The 20,250-nt window shown below is 46.2% G+C and overlaps 1 protein-coding gene across 1 annotated transcript in view; it reads left to right on the top strand.

Moving 5' to 3' along the window:
* Positions 1 to 20,250, top strand: part of KCTD3 (potassium channel tetramerization domain containing 3) — a 96,965-nt gene that overhangs the window by 39,850 nt on the left and 36,865 nt on the right. The window contains exon 8 of the mRNA XM_077282274.1: positions 2,048 to 2,138. Within this exon, the coding sequence (XP_077138389.1) occupies positions 2,048 to 2,138 (91 nt within the window). The remainder of the gene's footprint in view (positions 1 to 2,047; positions 2,139 to 20,250) is intronic.

The raw sequence follows: 20,250 nt of genomic DNA, 5'->3' as shown, positions 1-20,250 counted from the left end.
GTTTGTCATTCCAGAAGGACCTTGACCAATGCTCGCTGAATTCGTTGTACTATTCTCTAAGGCCAAGAATAAAGCTGGGGTTTAAGGCTCCCTCTATCCAGGAGGCTTCCTGGGCCGTTCCCCATCAGGCTTCTGTTCTGCAGCTATGTAATGTTGCTACTTGGTCTTCTGTCCACACTGTTACAAAATTTTACTCACAATTTCGCTTCAGCAGATGCAAGACTGGGCAGGAAGGTGCTGCAAGCGGCACTCACTGGGGTTACCTCCTCAGGAATTTGCCTTACACCTTCTTATATATCCCACCTTTCGGACGTCCCATGGTTTCATGTGACCTCCAACGAAGCGCCTGAGAAAAGAAGATTTTTGGAACTTACTGTAAAATTCCTTTCTTGTAGCTCTCTTGGGGAACAAAGCCCCCACCATTTCCTTTTGTAGCCCTTGCTACCTGAAGAAGGAGTAGATTTGTATATGGTTTCTATACTAGATTTCTCATGACTGGTACATCAGATCTCAACTAATATTTTTTTATTGATGGACAAGAACCACGTACACAGATATACCACTACTTGCATATTTAACGATGTGCTGTCAGGTTCCCTTTAAATATTACCATTGTCCTGTAAGAGGCAAAATCCATTGAATATGATTATTAAAGAGTCATATGGAATTCCATATTTTTTCCTTTATCATCGTACTTCCAGCCAAAAATGAAGACTTTGGTTTTGGCGGGATCGGCCAACCACCTCAGGCTAGGGACACTCTGCGTTTGTGGTGCATCTGTCCACCATAAGGACCTATTGTAAAAGAAAAACATATCGCATGATATTTGTTTTGCAGGGACTCTTTTTATAAGGCTTGGAGGGTATTTTTTTCTTTTTGAGGTGACCAACTTCTTCTTCAAGAAATATTTCTTCTTTTGAGGAGTATTGGGATAAGGCTTTAGTTTTTTGAGGGAGAGAAAAAAAAAACCTTGTTCCCCCCAAGAAAGCACAAACTGAATCTATTTCCTGTACAGTTGGGGGGAAAAAAAGAGGTAAGGGGACCAAAATAATTATTACTAGGGAACGTCCTGTTTTATTTATTTGTGCCACTTCTTTCCTGGAGAAGCGGGGTGCACGTCTGGAGTATCCGTGCCATTTTTGTAAGACCCTGAACGTTGGATTTACCATAAACCGATCATTAACATGCCTGCAATGTGTTGCTGCCCCCGCTGGGTGCATAAACCGAGCATATGTACGGGGGGAGCCAATGAAGCATTTATATACATAGCACAAGCCTCCAGCGCCGCCGTCTCTGTCATCAGACCCTTTACTTCCAGGGGAGAGATCACCGCTCCCTCCATGAGGCTGCCGCCCCCCTGCCACCGGCAGACGCTTCAAATCTGCGCATTGCACTTGTGACTCGTAATAACAATCCTTTCTAGCAAAGTGCGGGCACCGCTGGCAGCAAACGGGGGGCCCCCATCGTCAGCCTAATGAAGAGATCACATTCCCTCTGACATTTCTGCAACAGATTTCGCCTCTTCTTTTTTTTGTTTGCATTAAGAGCGGAGGATAAATGCAACAACGATGTTTGTAAGAGCCGCACTTGTAGACATTGGCGTGTTTGAGCAAAACTCCGCTTATTAAGTATGGCTGGCAGTTTTCTACTTAAGAGACTTATGATTTAGTGAGAGTGTCACTTCCAATAGCCCCATTTCACCGGAGGACGGTCTCATGAGTTCAGATTTGAGAAGCAGTGATGGATCAGTGATGGTGATGCAATTACGGCACTTGCCAGCCGCGTACCTGACCTGTAGATAAATGGCGGCAGCGTGCACTCTCGCTCGCTTCCTCCTCCCGCACTCACTCTGTACCAAGGTTTCATTTATTCCGATGCGCCCACCATTCTAAAACATGTGACTTGCAGATAGCTTGGGATTTAGAGGCTACTTATAAGCTGTAACCCTTTTAGCTCTTTTTGTTTGTTTTTTTTAATTTAAATTGAGGTTTGTGGCTAATCTACCATATATATATATATATATATTGTTTTCACTTGACTTTTGTAGGATTCCCAGTGGATCCCCGGAAAGTGCTAATAGTAGCCGGCCATCACAACTGGATTGTCGCTGCCTACGCTCATTTTGTGGTTTGCTACAGGTATGAATTATTCATCGCCATGCATTTTCTTCCATGTATTTTATTTTTTATATTTTTATTTTTTTGTTTTTCCTTCTTGTCAGCCCCCTGATTGTTTTTTTTTCCCAGAGTGTACTGATCTCCGAGCGAGGCACGTGAAAAAAAAAACCCATTTCTCTTCTGAAATTAGCTCGTATGACTGCGATCACCATGAACATAAAACGTGAGCAGGATCATCTGTTCAACTGCTGCACTTTTTATATTAGATTGTAAAGAAGTCATTACTTCAAAATCTGTCTGTAGTGAGATAGAGGTATATGTACTTGTCCAGTTAATAATGTCATTCCCTACAGACGAGGAGCAATCCGGCAGAATGATGAGCCTCCTCTATACCAGAGGCTGCAAGTCTGTGCAGCTTTATGATATTACAAAGCTGGAAAAGTTATGTTCCCTAGAATAGTTTAGCGGTAGTTTTAACTTTCTTCTCGCATCCTGATATACAGTAATAGTGCTGTAAGTTACTAGCATACCTTTACAGACTAATACCTTTTAAAATGGAAGATCATTTTCAATTAAAGTGGTTGTCCACTACTAGCACAACCCTTTCTGAATCCCTATGTTCCCCAGTAAAATAACTCTTCTACTCTCCTCCGGTGCCTGCGCAGTTCCAGTGGTGTCAGCACTCGTTCTCCCGGGGATCACATGACATTCCTGTGTCACACAATCACTGCGGCCAATGAGCGCTGGCTGCACTGTCCCCATCTTCAGACAAATCAAGACATATGGAGGAAGCGAGACAGGGCAGCCGCAGCTCGCGCTTGCACCAGGACTCAATTATCAAAGTTGAGTGAAGCCAGCACTTATTGTCTGTAATGTCATGCGAGCCCTGGGAGAGCCAGTGCTGGAGTAGCGCCGGCACTGCTGGAGAGTATAGGTATAACATCTCTACTCTCCTCAGGTAAAAACCATAGAGATTGAGATCAGGTTGTCCAAGTAGTGGACAATCCCTCTAAGGTTCTAAAGCAACAAACCATACCATAGCCTCCTTCCCCCGGGTCCAATGGCGATTATGGTGCGTTCTGCAAGTGTAGACATAACGCCACCTTCATAGCCGCTGAGCTCGCTGATTGGCTTTTGTTGTGCCAATGCCAGATGCTGTCAGTAGCAGTGGAGACTCGCCGGTGGATCCAGGGAAGAAGGTGAGTAAAGTGGTTTGTTTTAAAACACCAAATGAAAAAGGAACAGCCCCTTTTAAGGTGTGTTCACATTATTATTTTTTTTTTTTTTTCTTCAATTCATGTGTGCATGAGACTGCACATGGACCAATTGCAGCCTATATCCTAGAGCACATGGATTATTTTCCACGTGGATCTCGGTGGTTTATAGAAAAGATTACTGAACGTAAATAATGGGAAGATGCTGCACCCGTTTGCCACGGAGCCAGTCTGATCCACAATATGCAGACTGGTGCAAATGAGTTCAACACTCGCCATAAATCAGTGTCAGTTCCAGTGCCACTTTTGAAGTCACTTGGCTTTTGTGTCTAATAAACACATATAATAAATAGAAAAAAAAAAAAAAAATATATATATATATATATATATATATATATATATATATATATATATATATAATTTTTTTTATATAATCTATATAAAAAGGAATTTATATAGATTATATAAAAAATATATATATGTATTTTTTTAATATATAATCTATATGTTTTTTTTATATAGAAAATATTTTTTAAATTTTTTTTCATATAATCTATATAAAAAATTATATAGATTATATAATAATATATATATATATATATATATATATATATATATATATTAGATTATATGAAAAAAAAATTGTATAGATCATATATAAAAAATATATATATTTTGATCTACTGTATAATTGTCTAAGGGTCACTTCCGTCTGTCCTTCTGTCTGTCACGGAAATTCATTGGTCGCGGCCTCTGTCTGTCATGTAACCGGTCCATGCTGCGATCTCGCGAGATGATGACGTAGCGGTCACGCGAGACCGCTACGTCATCATCTCGCGAGACCGCAATGCACTCTTCAGACCGGAGCGCGCGAGGAGCACCGGTAACCGGCCGCTTCGATCTGGGCGCCAACGGAGGGTGAGTATGTAACTATTTATTTTTTATTTTAATTCTTTTTTTTAACAGGGATATGCTGTGTACTATGTGGCTGGGCAATATACTATGTGGCTGGGCAATATACTATGTGGCTGGGCAATATACTATGTGGCTGGGCAATATACTATGTGGCTGGGCAATATACTATGTGGCTGGGCAATATACTATGTGGCTGGGCAATATACTATGTGGCTGGGCAATATACTATGTGGCTGGGCAATATACTATGTGGCTGGGCAATATACTATGTGGCTGGGCAATATACTATGTGGCTGGGCAATATACTATGTGGCTGGGCAATATACTATGTGGCTGGGCAATATACTATGTGGCTGGGCAATATACTATGTGGCTGGGCAATATACTACGTGGCTGGGCAATATACCGTATATACTCGAGTATAAGCCGACCCGAGTATAAGCCGACCCCCCTAATTTTGCCACAAAAAACTGGGAAAACTTATTGACTCGAGTATAAGCCTAGGGTAGAAAATGCAGCAGGTATCGGTGAATTTCAAAATTAAAAATAGATACTCCATACCGTTCATTATGGCCCCATAGATGCTCCACATAAAGCTGTGCCATATATATAGTGCTCTGCACCGTTGCCCCATAGATAGCTGTGCCATATATATAATGCTCTGCACCGTTGCCCCATAGATAGCTGTGCTATATATATATATATATATATATATATATATATATATATATATATATATATATATATATATATATATATATATATATATATATATATATACACACTCACTGGCCACTTTATTAGGTACACCTGTCCAACTTCTTGTTAACACTTAATTTCTAATCAGCCAATCACATGGCGGCAACTCAGTGCATTTAGGCATGTAGACATGGTCAAGACAATCTCCTGCAGTTCAAACCGAGCATCAGTATAGGGAAGAAAGGTGATTTGAGTGCCTTTGAACGTGGCATGGTTGTTGGTGCCAGAAGGGCTGGTCTGAGTATTTCAGAAACTGCTGATCTACTGGGATTTTCACGCACAACCATCTCTAGGGTTTACCGAGAATGGTCCGAAAAAGAAAAAAAATCCAGTGAGCGGCAGTTCTGTGGGCGGAAATGCCTTGTTGATGCCAGAGGTCAGAGGAGTATGGGCAGACTGGTTCAAGCTGATAGAAAGTCAACAGTGACTCAAATCGCCACCCGTTACAACCAAGGTAGGCCTAAGAGCATCTCTGAACGCACAGTGCGTCGAACTTTGAGGCAGATGGGCTACAGCAGCAGAAGACCACACCGGGTACCACTCCTTTCAGCTAAGAACAGGAAACTGAGGCTACAATTTGTACAAGCTCATCGAAATTGGACAGTAGAAGATTGGAAAAACGTTGCTTGGTCTGATGAGTCTCGATTTCTGCTGCGACATTCGGATGGTAGGGTCAGAATTTGGCGTAAACAACATGAAAGCATGGATCCATCCTGCCTTGTATGGAGCATCTTTGGGATGTGCAGCCGACAAATCTGCGGCAACTGTGTGATGCCATCATGTCAATATGGACCAAAATCTCTGAGGAATGCTTCCAGCACCTTGTTGAATCTATGCCACGAAGAATTGAGGCAGTTCTGAAGGCAAAAGGGGGTCCATCCCGTTACTAGCATGGTGTACCTAATAAAGTGGCCGGTGAGTGTATATATATATATATAATGCTCTGCACTGTTGCCCCATAGCTGTGCCATATATATAGTGCTCTGCACCGTTGCCCCATAGCTGTGCCATATATATAGTGCTCTGCACCGTTGCCCCATAGCTGTGCCATATATATAATGCTCTGCACCGTTGCCCCATAGCTGTGCCATATAGTGCTCTGCACCATTGCCCCATAGCTGTGCCATATATATATAATGCTCTGCACCGTTGCCCCATAGCTGTGCCTTATATATAGTGCTCTGCACCGTTGCCCCATAGCTGTGCCATATAGTGCTCTGCACCGTTGCCCCATAGATAGCTGTGCCATATATATAGTGCTCTGCACCGTTGCCCCATAGCTGTGCCATATATACAATGCTCTACACCGTTGCCCCATAGATAGCTGTGCCATATATATAGTGCTCTGCACTGTTGCCCCATAGATAGCTGTGCCATATATACAATGCTCTGCACCGTTGCCCCATAGCTGTGCCATATATATAGTGCTCTGCACCGTTGCCCCATAGCTGTGCCATATATATAGTGCTCTGCACCGTTGCCACATAGCTGTGCCATATATACAATGCTCTGCACCGTTGCCCCATAGCTGTGCCATATATATAATGCTCTGCACCGTTGCCCCATAGCTGTGCCATATATATAGTGCTCTGCACCGTTGCCCCATAGCTGTGCCATATATACAATGCTCTGCACCGTTGCCCCATAGCTCTGCCATATAGTGCTCTGCACCGTTGCCCCATAGATAGCTGTGCCATATATATAATGCTCTGCACCGTTGCCCCATAGCTGTGCCATATATACAATGCTCTGCACCGTTGCCCCATAGCTGTGCCATATATACAGTGCTCTGCACCGTTGCCCCATAGCTCTGCCATATAATGCTCTGCACCGTTGCCCCATAGATAGCTGTGCCATATATATAGTGCTCTGCACCGTTGCCCCATAGCTCTGCCATATAATGCTCTGCACCGTTGCCCCATAGATAGCTGTGCCTTATATATAGTGCTTTGCACCGTTGCCCCATAGATACTCCACATAAATCTGTGCCATTGCTGCTGCTGCTGCTGCTGCTGCAATAAAAAAATAAAACACATACTCACCTCTCTTGCTTGCAGCTCCTCAGCGTCCTGTCCCGGCGTCTCTCCGCACTGACTGATCAGGCAGAGGGCGGCGCGCACACTATATGCGTCATCGCGCCCTCTGACCTGCACAGTCAGTGCGGAGAGACGCCGGGAAGATGGCGCGGCGCCCGGCGTGTGGAACGAGGGAAGGTAAATATGACATACTTACCTGCTCCCGGCGTCCCTGGCTCCTTCCCGCGGACAGCTGGTCTTCGGTGCCGCAGCCTCTTCCTCTATCAGCGGTCACTGTTACCGCTTCATTAGAGAAATGAATAGGCGGCTCCGCCCCTATGGGAGGTGGAGCAGCCTATTCATTTCTCTAATGAGCGGTCCCACGTGACCGCTCAGGGGAAGAGCTGCGGCACCCGGTGACCGTGGGACGGGCAGGGGGAGCGACAGAAACGCCGGAACTAGGTGAGTATATGACAGTCCTCACCCGCCGACCCTGCCACCGATCATGGCTCGAGTATAAGCCGAGAGGGGCACTTTCAGCCCAAAAATTTGGGCTGAAAATCTCGGCTTATACTCGAGTATATACGGTACTACGTGGCTGGGCAATATACTACGTGGCTGGGCAATATACTACGTGGCTGGGCAATATACTACGTCGCTGGGCAGTATACTACGTGGCTGGGCAATATACTACGTCGCTGGACAATAGCATATTCTAGAATACCCGATGCGTTACAATTGGGCCACCATCTAGTGTGTGTGTGTGTGTGTATGTGTGTGTATATATATATATATATATATATAATTTTATTTTTTTTTTCTCTTTATGATGTTTCACACCTTGTGCAGTGACAGTTTAAAGTGTGAACCAGGCCTAATAATGCTGTTTTCAAAAGTGCCAACCACATAAAATAAACAGCTTTACTTTGGTCTCAAGGACGAAGTGCATTACACCCTTTTGCCAGAGCTCACATTAGTCGTCGGGTCTCTTCATTTCTGCCTGTATCCACTTTTTACATAGGGAAGGGGCGAAGACCTCCTGGCCTTTTAATTCAGAAACATTACTGACCATAAACATTATAATAAGCCTGAGATTGGTTATTTTAGCGTTGCTTTGACCAGCGGCTGCGCTCCCCGCGTATTCCTAACTGTGATAGAGTGAACACAGCGAGGGGTTTATTGAAATTTGTCAAAAATCTTGCTCTAACGCTTTTCTAATGGATTACCTGTCCGGCCGCGCTCGCGGTCTCAAATTGTTTCAGTCACACTCAGGCACCCTCGTGGTGACTCCAAGAAAAATAGAAAACTTACCACCTGACAAAACTTTTATTAATGGTGGCACCGGAGTAACGCGCGGCATCTCCATTTTTTCCTGTCTCTGTCTCCCCATATTTTTTTGACAGAAAGGGGAACAAATGGAGACAACTGTGATTTGTGGCTAAAGAGCAACATGTTCAGAGTCCTGAAAGAAACCTAAAAATGTATTGATCCAGATGAAAAATAACGCGAGCATTTTTTTTATGTCTGTAACGGAACAAAGTAGTTGCTGTTGTTGTTCACGGTAAACGTTTTTGTATAAAAGATCGCTGGATCCAGACACTTTTAAAATGTCAAGCCCTGTGGGGTCCGGAGACCTGCAGACGGGGTGGAAATTATGTCCGAAACACACTGTGAAAGAAATGCTTGCTGACTTCAGAACTGACCCTTAATTTGGTCACAATGGACAAAATACTTTTGGCCCCAATTCTAAAAGTAGCCTACAGGAAGCAGAGGTGCCTGATTAACTCAGAGGTGTGCGTCTGAGAAGTGGCGCTCGCCTCATCACAAATCTTACTCCATTCGGGGATTGGAGTAAGATTTTTAGCCTAACGTATGCTATCGCACGTCATGAGTTTGTCAAGCAGAGTTTGCCACTCCCTGCCTTGCCCGAGCTTGTCAAATCCTGACAGTATGCAATAAGCTCGATGTCAGGATTCCCCTCTTTTGCCACAGAGTGGTCGTCACGTGATTGTTCATTTGTGATTTGCATACTTACAGCAACTTTTTCTGATTCACATGTTCCCTTGAGAAAAGTGGATGAGAAATCACTTTTTGTAAGTTGTCAGCAGAGGGAAATCCTGACAGTGAACATATTACATACCGTCAGGACTCACCAATCTACAGTGCGATAGAGACACTACAGAAATATTGGTTTAGTCCAGAAAACCCCTTTAACCCTTTACTGACATCGGGTGTAATAGTACTCCGATATCGGTATCCCTCCCTTTGATGTGGGCTCCGGCGGTGAGCCCACATCTTTCCCGGGACATGTCAGCTGTTTTGAACATCTGACATGTGCCCGCAATAGCCGCGGGGGGGGGGATCGCGATCCACCTGCGGCTATTAACTAGTTAAATGCTGCTGTCAAACTTTTTGACAGCGGCATTTAAATGGCGCTTCCGGCAATCACGCCGGAGATAAGCACACCGGTGACCTGTGGCACATGATTGCGAGTCACGGGTGTGTCAGCATGACAACCCGATGTCTCCTGGAGACCTCTATGGTTGTCAGTGCGGGATTGCTGTGAGTGCCACCTATTGGTCGGCGCTCATAGCAAGTCAGCAATTTTACTACATAGAGGCAGTCTGAGCATGACCTCTATGTAGCAGAGCCGATCAGGCTATGGCAGTTTCTAGTCTCCTATGGAGGCTATTGAAGTATGCAAAAAGGTAAAAAAAAAAGTTTTTAAAAATATTAAAGAAAATATATAAAAGTTCAAATCACCCCCCTTTCGCCCCATTCAAAACAAAACAATAAAAATAAAATCAAACCTACACATATTTGGCATCGCCACGTTCAGAATCGCCCTATCGATCAATAATAAAAAAGGATTAACCTGAACGCTAAACGGCGCAGCGAGAAAATAAGTAAAAACGCCAAAATTGTGTTTTTAAGCGTCGTGGCATTGCATTAAAATGTAATATTGGGCGATCAAAAGATCACATCTGCACCAAAATGGTATAATTAAAAACATCAGCTCGGCACGCAAAAAATAAGCCCTCACCCAATCCGAGATCATGAAAATTGGAGACGCTACGGGTCTCAGAACATTGCACAATTTTTTATTTTTTATTTTTTTTAAACAGTTTGGAATTTTTTTTTCACCACTTAGATAAAAAAGAACCAAGACAAGTTTGGTGTCTATGAACTTGTAATGACCTGGAGAATCATAATGGCAGGTCAGTTTTAGCATTTATTGAACCTAGTAAAAAAAGCCAAACAAAAAACAAGTGTGGGATTGCACTTTTTTTTTTGCAATTTCACCGCACTGGGAATTTTCTCCTACGCCTCATTGGGGGACACAGGACCATGGTGTTATGCTGCTGCCACTAGGAGGACACTAAGTAAACAGAAAGATTAACTCCTCCTCTGCAGTATACACCCCTTCACTGGATACAATTTCAACCAGTTCTTGCTTAGTGTCTGTAGGAGGCACTTGGGTCTGTTTTCAGGCCCCAACTTTCTTATTTTAATTTTTATTTTAAAGCTTTTAGTTTTCTGTAAATTTTTAATTTTTTACTTAACGGAGTGAAGGGGGCGACGGGTTCCTTTTTTAATAGGGTCCGCTCTCCCCCGAACCATCAACAGGCGAGCACGGCGAGTATACCTCCCCGTCCCTCTCCTGCGACGTATGGGGCACGCCTAATCTACGCTAGGGCGACGGTTCCTATACGGTCCCGCTCTCCCCCCTGTAAGATGGCGAGCACATGGAGTATACCTCTTATGTGCATCTCCCGGGCTCCACCGCACTCAAGCCCTCATCTTGGCGTCTCGTAGTCCCCACAGTAGCCGTAAGCCCCCTGTGGCAGGCGCAGAAGAACCCTGCAAAATCTCCATGCGGCAGGCACAGCTGTAAGTCCCCTGAGAAGGCAAGCATGCTTCAGGAGGCTCTCCGTCCCCCGACACAGGGAGGATCGATTGAGCTGGAGGTGGTCCCTCCTTCGGTGAGTACTATCTTCCTCACGCTGCCGGCGTGGGAAGAAGCAGTCCGGGTCCCTGGGGAGAGGTACCGCTGGCTAGATGCCAGCGACGATCGTTAGGCGCGGCGTCGCGGCCGCCAGAGCGCTTCGCTGGCCGGCTCCACTAATTTAGTCCCCGGCTTCTCCAGCCGGACTAGGCCGCAGTTCAAAAACCCCGCCCACGCCGGAGCCCCGCCCACTGTTCAGGCGCTTCTCGTTTTGAATGAGAAGAGCCCTGCAAATCTCGGGCGCCATCTTGGGACTCCACTGCTGCAGGGAAATACAGCCGAAAACGCTACCTCCCTCTCTTCCTCCCTGGGGACACCAGTTCAGGACCGTGGGTAAGCTGCTCCGCTACATAGGGAAAAGCTTAACCCCTTCCCTGCTCACATAACTGCTACTGCGGTTTATCGGAGATAGACATTCACTATGTCTCAATCTATGGACGCAAAAAAAAAAAAAAAAGGGGACAAAAAGCACACTGTATTTTTTACCATTTGTGCCACTTGCAAGTCTGCTTCGCCAAGTGCCCACAGTACCCCCTTGTGCCAGAACTGTGACCTGGCCAGTGCGCAGCCGCCTTCTGCCGCCACTTCCTATGTCGTCTCCTGAGTGGGCCGCGCACGTTCAGTGGAATCCTTGGTCAAGGCATTGGACTCTTTCCGTGGGTCCTCCTTAAACCAGAATTCACCTCCGTCGGCTGCGACGGAATCTGGTAACGGCGCGGGGCTGTCCGACCACAGGGGGCGCACCGTTGTACGGGACTCCCGGGGTTCCAGGAAAAGGACCCTTTCCCCATCTCCCGTACACGCTCGAGCTTCAGTTTCTGCAAGCTCATCTTCTCGCTCCCCCTCCCCTGAGGGTCGCAGCGTACAGGGCTCAATATATGAGTCGGAGGAATCTTTAACCCAAGACTCCTCTATTGGTCAGGCATTAATGGTGGACGATGAATCTGCTTCCTCTCAGGAAAACGCGTCCAAAAGATATTTGCTAATCACCCCTGAGTTTCAGGATATTATCCAAAACACAGGGAGCACCCAGAAAAGCGCTTTACGGCTCAAAAAGCCACGGAAGCTAAATATCCTTTCTCAAGGGATCTGGTGAAGGGCTTACTTCTTTCTCCTTCTGGATCCTGCCGTGTCGCGGCTTGCATCCAAAACAATCTTCTCTCTGTCAGACGATTCATCAGTCAAAAACCCTTCTGACCGCCAGATTGATTATTTGGCTCGCTCAGTCTTTGAAGTCTCAGGAGCAGCCCTCCTTGCATCCTTTGCAGCTTCCTGGGTAGCTAAGGCAATGGTGGCCTGGGCTGAGGTGTTGACCTTTACCGTCCACGGCAGTAATCTTCCCCCAGAGACGGCCAGACTAGCTAACCAGTTAGCTCAGGCCGGAGATTTTGTTGTTAGCGCCTCCATAGATGCAGCTAATTGCGCAGCGCAAGCGGCTGCTAACGCAATTTCCATCGGGGGGGCCCTATGGCTCCGCGATTGGTGAGCAGACTCTGCTTCCAAAAAGTCGCTGACCTCTCTTCCTTACCAAGCGGGTCGTTTATTTGGGGGAAAACCTAGACCAAATCATTTCTGACGCTACGGAGAAAAAAAAAAAAAAAAAAAATGAATTTCTTCCCCAGCAAAAACCGGCCCGGCCCTTTCGGAATCAGCAGCAGTTTCGATTCCGGTCATTTCGTAACAACTCCAGTTTGTCGTCCTCTTCCCCTGGTTCGGGACGTCAGGACAACAGAACTTCCCAGGTCTCATACAGACCAAACCGTTCCTGGAAACCCGGACCCAGACGGCCTGAGCCGTCCGCATCCCTTAAACCTTCTCAATGACTCGTTGGCGTGTCCGGCGGACACCGACAAAGTAGGCTGACGCCTTCTTTTGTTCCGTCAACAGTGGCTCTCGGTCGTTCACGACGAGTGGGTCAGAGAGCTCGTGTCTTCCAGATACAAAATCGAGTTTTTCTTCACGCCATACAGGCGCTTCAAAAGGACTGTGTCATCACTCCAGTCCCTCGAGACCAAAGGTTCACGGGGTTTTACTCCAACCTTTTCGTGGTCCTAAAGAAGGACGGGACTCTACGGCCCATACTGGATCTCAAACTGCTAAAACAAATTCGTACGGGTCCGACACTTCAGGATGGACTCCCTCCGTTCCGTTGTCGCGTCCCTGGAAAAAGGAGAGTTCCTTGCATCCATAGACATCAAAGATGCTTATCTACACATCCCAATTTTTCCCTCTCATCAGCAATTCCTGCTCTTCGCAGCCCAAGAAGAACACTTCCAGTTTGTGGCCTTGCCCTTCGGACTTGCCACCGCCCCCAGAGTCTTCACAAAGGTCATGGCGGCTGTCATGGCCATTGTTCACGCTCGGGGAGTGGTAGTCCTGCCATATCTGGACGACCTATTAATCAAAGGTCCGTCCCAGTCTGCCTGCGAGGAGTCGGTGAGCATCACCGTGGATTCTCTTTCTCACCTGGGTTGTAAGATCAACTTCGAGAAATCATCTCCAGTGCCGGCCCAGCAAATCTGCTTCCTGGGCATGATTTTGAACTCTTCCCGCGGGCTGGTCATTCTCCCTCCAGAGAAGGTTCTATCCTTACAACAGGGAGCGCGCAGGCTCTTCCGCCCAGTCCCTCACTCCATTCGCTTTGCTATGCGCATCCTCTGGAAAATGGTTGCGGCGATGGAAGCCATTCTGTTTGCGCAGTGCCATCCCCGTCCCTTGCAACAGGCGCTCCTTTTAGCCTGGGACAGAAGCCCGGTTTCTCTCGACCGTCGCTTTCATCTACCCCCACAGGTCAGGCAGACCCTCAGGTGGTGGACACTACAGTCTTCCTTGAACCAAGGGAAATCCTTTCTTCCTGTGCGCTGGTTAGTGGTGACTACCGATGCCAGCCTTTTTGGCTGGGGTGCAGTTTTTATTCACCACACGGCACAGGGTCGTTGGTCCACGAGAGAGTCACGTCTCCCAATCAATATCCTGGAAATTTGAGCGATCATTCTTGCTTTACACAACTTTCACCACCTTCTCGCAGGTCATCCCATCAGAATTCAATCTGACAACGCCACAGCCGTGGCGTACATCAACCCACAAGGGGGAACCCGCAGCAGAGCAGCCATGCGCGAAGTCTCCCACATCCTGCGCTTGGCAGAGACCAATCACTCGCTCATATCGGCGATCCACATACCGGGCGTGGAGAATTGGGAAGCTGACTTCCTCAGTCGCCAAAGTCTTGCTTCGGGCGAGTGGTCCCTCCATCCGGAAGTCTTCCAGCAGATTTGCCTTCGCTGGCTGACGCCGGATGTGGATCTCATGACCTTGAGGTTCAACAACCAGGTCCCCCAGTTCATTGCCCGTTCCCACGATCCTCGCGCCATCGGGGCAGATGCCCTGGTTCTGTCGTGGCATCCGTTCCAGCTGCCATACATTTTTCCGCCCCTTCCTCTGCTTCCGAGAGTCATCAAAAAGATCAGAGCAGAGGGGAGACCGGTAATTCTCGTCGCGCCCGACTGGCCGCGCCGAGCATGGTACGCGGAACTCGTCCAAATGGTCGCCGACACCCCCTGGCGTCTTCCAGATCGCACGGACCTTCTCTTCCAGGGCCCGATTTGCCACCAGAACTCTGGGGCCCTGTCTTTGACGGCGTGGCCGTTGAATCCTGGATTTTAGCCCAAGCCGGATTCTCTCCGGGGGTTTCTTCTACCATGATTCGCGCTAGGAATCCTGTATCCATGCGCATTTATCATCGCACCTGGCGTATCTTCTTTTCATAGTGCAATACCCATGGACGTTTGCCCTTAGTCTTTTCCATTCCGTCCATTCTGGAGTTTCTCCAATCAAGTTTAGAGTCAGGCCTTGCCCTAAGCTCGCTCAAGGGACAAGTGTCCGCCTTGTCTGTTCTATTCCAACGAAGGATCGCTTCCAGACTGCCGGTTAAGACGTTCATCCAAGGAGTCTCCCGGGTGGTCCCTCCTTATAGAATGCCTTTGGCGTCATGGGATCTTAACTTGGTTCTCGGAGTTCTTCAGGAGGCCTCTTTCGAACCATTGCAGGACATCTCTCTCACCCTCCTCTCATCGAAGGTGGTCTTTCTATTGGCAATTACGTCAATTAGGAGAGTTTCTGAGTTGGCGGCTCTCTCTTGCCGACCCCCCCCCCTTTTCTGAATTTTCACCCAGACAAGGTGGTTTTGAGAACCTCTCCCGAGGACATTGTCTTGCCGTCTTTCTGTCCTGCACCTACTCATTGTATTGAGAAAGCTCTCCATACTCTGGATCTGGTTAGAGCTCTTCGGAGGTGCATATCTCGCACGGCTCCCTTCCGTAAGTCGGATGTCCTCTTCGTGCTTCCGGAGGGACATAGGAAGGGTCTACCTGCCTCAAAGGCCACTCTAGCCAAGTAGATTTGTTCCACTATTCAGGAATCCTATCGTGTCAGGAACACTCCTGTCCCAGCTGGGATTAAGGCGCATTCCACCCGGTCGGTCGCCATTCGGCACCAGGCGTCCGCACATCAGCTTGTAAAGCTACGACTTGGTCCAGTCTGCATACTTTCACGAAGCACTACCTCATCCATACTCAGGCTTCGGCAGACGCTGCCCTCGGCAGGCGCATTCTGCACACAACGGTACCTCAGTAAGCTGGTGGTACATGGGGTATTAGCATATTGCTCACCACCCAGGGACTGCTTTTGTACATCCCATGGTCCTGTGTCCCCCAATGAGGCATAGGAGAAAAGGAGATTTTTGTGTACTCACCGTAAAATCTTTTTCTCCGAGCCACTCATTGGGGGACACAGCACCCACCCTGTTAGCCTGTTTTGGCTTGTTGTTACTTCTTTGGTTTTGACATAGTTTGTCTTTGTTCATGCTCCTACTGCTTAACTACCGAACTGGTTGAAATTGTATCCAGTGAAGGGGTGTATACTGCAGAGGAGGAGTTAATCTTTCTGTTTACTTAGTGTCCTCCTAGTGGCAGCAGCATAACACCATGGTCCTGTGTCCCCCAATGAGTGGCTCGGAGAAAAAGATTTTACGGTGAGTACACAAAAATCTCCTTTTTTTTTCCGTTTTCTAGTACACGACATGGTAAAACCAATGGTGTCGTTCAAAAGTACAACTCATCCCGCAAAAAATAAGCCCTCACACGGCCATGTTGACGGAAAAATAAAAAGGTTATGGCTCTGGGAAGGAGGGGAACGAAAACGCAAAACCGAAAAAAGCTCTGGGGGTGAAGGGGGTTAATGTTTCAGGGTCTTGCTGCCAGTTATGCAGATAGATAGCAACAAAAGTTTAATAATCACCACAGAACAAGGACGTTGTTGGTCAAACATCAATCCAAACATGGAGTTTTTGGGGCCTTTTTTTCAGTTTCATTCAGTTTGAACAATCCCTCCTATTCAGTAGGGCCTACTGACAATAAACCGATTATAAACTTTCCTCCTGTTGGGCTCTTTCAGATGTAACCTGTGAGGACATTTCCCCACAGTGCCCCCGCAGGTATAAATTAGCATTGCACAGTGCCCATCATTATCGGCGTAATGCAGAGCACGACCGGTCCTCCCGAACGTAAGACACTCTTCAGATGAGAAGATTCCCCTCTTTTTAACACCAAACCACCTAATGAAGCACGTTTAAACTTTATCTTCTAGATCAGATAAGACCTTCAAAAGTTTTAATACATGCCATAGCTACACGTACCATTGTGATACCTGTATCTGAGTGTTAACTCTGTGGCTACACGCTACAGTTATTCACCGAAAAAACACGTAAAATAAATTTAAAAAGAAATCACAGAAACAAGGCCGAATTTTGTAGGATCCCCAACTTACAAGATATCTTCGTCTCTGAAGGTCCCAGGCGTTGGATATTTTCAATTGTGATTTTTACCTTTACATAGAATCTATCGGACCGATATTTTAGTTGCTGGGTTTCCAGTGGTTCAACAGTGATGTGAGTGACTGCGTCACATCTGTCCCTTCTCTACGACACCAAAAATCTATATTCCATAAATATTGGATCAATACAAACCCCATTGTTCTTATCTGGACCTGGAGGCGGAGTGTCTACGAAAGATGCTTTGAGGAGAACAAAAGTTACATCTGTGTAAACAGATCTCGTTTTGGTATCTGATCGCTAGAAAAAGTGTTTTCCTGTTTAATTACCTGAACACTGCAGGGGACTGCTGCTTCAAAAGGAGCTTGAAGCTTAGGCCATGTTCACACGGTCCTTTTTTTGCTGCGGATCCGCAGCTGTTTTGAGGCTGCGGATCCGCAGCCGTTTTCCATGCAGGGTACAGTACAATGTTACCCTATGGAAAACAAAAACCGCTGTGCCCACTATCCTTTTTTTCGCAGGCAAATCCGCGTGGATTTGCCTGCAGAAAAAAATAAGTACCATGTCTATTCTTTCTGCGGATTCCGCTCCTGTTTTCAACATGCACCAATAGGAAAGTGCTGTTGAAAACCCGCAGAGGAATCCGCAGAAGAATCCGCAGGAAAATCAGCACTGCAAAAGCACCGCGGTTTTGCACTGCGGATTTTCAAAAACAGGACCTGAAAAATCCGCAGCAAAAAAAGGATCGTGTGAACATGGCCTTACACTTTCTATGTTTTTTAATTTAGTTTTTCTCACTTTCCCACATGATGTCCTGCTTCCAAAAGGAGTTTGAATTGTAACCTTCTCTGGAGATGTCTTATGGATTTTAATTTTTTCTATGACAATGAACATAGTATTAGTTCAGGTGTCTACCCAGCACTATATAATTGCAACCTCACAAGGTCAGGCACCCCAAATTACCCAGCCAACACTAAAGAGCTCGTATGCATCCTGTGCAAAAAATGAAAACATGTGCAACATATTATAATAATAAAACCTTTTTGATTTTCTATAATGATGTATGCCACTCTGTTTTTTGGTTAAATAACATCTAGCAGTCTATGTAACCTTGTTCCAGCCTGATTTTGTGAGCAGATGATTCTCCAGTCCAGATCTGGTTCTGATATTAGGCATGGCCCTTTACCTTCTAGAACAAGGGCGACAGCCTCACTCAGCCGCTCAGATTACTTTTCAGGTCAGTGCATACAGTGGCTTGCGAAAATATTCACCCACTTGGCTCTTTGCCTATTTTATTACATTACAACCTGTGTTGAAATATTTTTGTCTTCCGATTTTGTGTGTGATGCATCAGCACAAAATAGACTAAGTTGGTGAAGTGAGAAAAATATAGGCATAAATTTACATTTATGGGGTCAAATGACTAAAAAAAGCGTGTGCACAGCTCCAAGAGGTGGTGCCCAGGTAGGTTCCAAAACCTTAGTAATATATAGCAAAAAAACCTGGCACTCAACTTGTGGTATATGCAAGCGGTTTATTATTCCAAATGCAGTAACAGCAAAACGTTTCGGTCATAAACAGCGACCTTCATCAGTTACTGTAAATTATAAAATCATCAACAAAAAACATAAACAAAGTATATACAAACATTATATGGCACAATATCAGATATTCAATGGGACAAGATTAGGAATGATAGAAACATCCTGGCACAGTCACATAGGATATATTGAACAGACTGGGTGAAATTACGTACCGTACTTTAAGGGACGGTGAGATAAATATCGTGTCTTAAATAGCAGACAAGGGAATGTACGGCTGAAAAGATTAAGCAAAGGTAAATGTGTAAAAAAGGTGGGGAGTATAGCTCCACTGCCATAGACCAAAGTGGACGTGGTGTATAGGCATACCCCTATTCAGGAAGGCACAGGTATGAGGACATTAATGAAAGCGCAGCCTGTGGTAAAAATATATATAGTTAGGGTACCGGTTCCCCCGAACTAGGGAGGGGAGATGGTGCTTGAGCCGGTGATCAAAGCGCCGTCTGTTATCTTACCCCACCGTGGTGCTGCTGCAGACGCGAATTCCACCGCTTGTCTGTAATGTGCGGTCAGTCTGCCCCATAAAAAGCACATGGAAGGGGCGGAGGGTGTGCGGACGCCGAAAACTGGAAGTGGGCGGTGCATAGTGAGCACCGCTGTATGCTGGGAACGGATGTGACGTTTCCAACATGGAGGTGCGTTCCACAGGCATACTGGGTGCGTTCCACCCATAGAAACCATAGTGCGGATGCTGTAACTCCGTGTGAGCACCGGTAATAGATGGCCTAAACATTGCGGAGGGGTCCTGACATGTGAAATAATAAAAAGACCGCTCTATGCTATATGTTGGATTGTCCATAACTTGTGGGGATACAAAGAAGAAAAATGAAAGGGATATGCAGGCAGTGCAGGAAGTACCATAGTAAATTTAGTGTGACGGTAATGGAGGATGGCACGGATTCATACACGGTGGTGCAATATGGTGAAGGCTAGAAGGTGCTCGTGAACAGTCGTGTCCAGGGATCAATATAGGCGACTGAGGGAATAGAGAGAGCATAGTTAGTAATCATGAAAATTGAATACAATATAATTCAAACATAATCTATATGAACGCTAACAAATCATACTCTCTATTCAATCCCTTAGGGGTGAGTGTCTCCAGAGTGTGTATCCAGTATGCTTCTCGTGTTTTTAAAAGAGAGACCCTATCGCCACCACGTCTGGGTGGGGGGACAGAATCAATGACCTGATATTTCAATTGGGAAACTGAAGGCCTTTGTGAATGGAAATGATAAGGGATGGGCAAAAGAAGGTTTTTGCAACGGATAGGGTCGTTGGAGTCCCTAAATCAATTCTTCACAATCCTCAATGATTGCTAGCCTGGCGTAAAATTTACCATGACTCACAATGTTAGCTCAGTTAGCTTCTTGGACACAATTGTCATCAAGGATTCTGAAGGTCATCTAACCACTGACCTTCATATAAAACCCACGGATAGGAATAGTACCCTGCATTATCAGAGCTTTCATCCACCATCAGTTAAACGCTCCATACCGAGATCACAATTCCAACGTGTCAATCGCATTGTTTCAAATAGCGAGACACGTGGACAGCGCTTACACGACATGACGTCTAAATTCCTCAATAGAGGGTACCCTGCCGCAGTACTAAACGAACAGCTTAATCCTCCACCCAGGACCCGCAATACTAACCATAGCAGAAGGATACCGCTTGTACATACTGTGATATATGTGATGCAGTAACCCCTGTAACAGGTAGGGGGCGCTGCATGGTCTCCCCGGGATGTGCACGGAGTTGTATTGAGGCCGTGAGAATTGACCTGCAGTGATGTCAGG

Source organism: Ranitomeya variabilis, chromosome 2 (genome assembly GCF_051348905.1).
Source record: "Ranitomeya variabilis isolate aRanVar5 chromosome 2, aRanVar5.hap1, whole genome shotgun sequence".
Classification (NCBI taxonomy): Eukaryota; Metazoa; Chordata; class Amphibia; order Anura; family Dendrobatidae; genus Ranitomeya; species Ranitomeya variabilis.
This window is presented reverse-complemented; position numbering and strand designations above follow the sequence as displayed.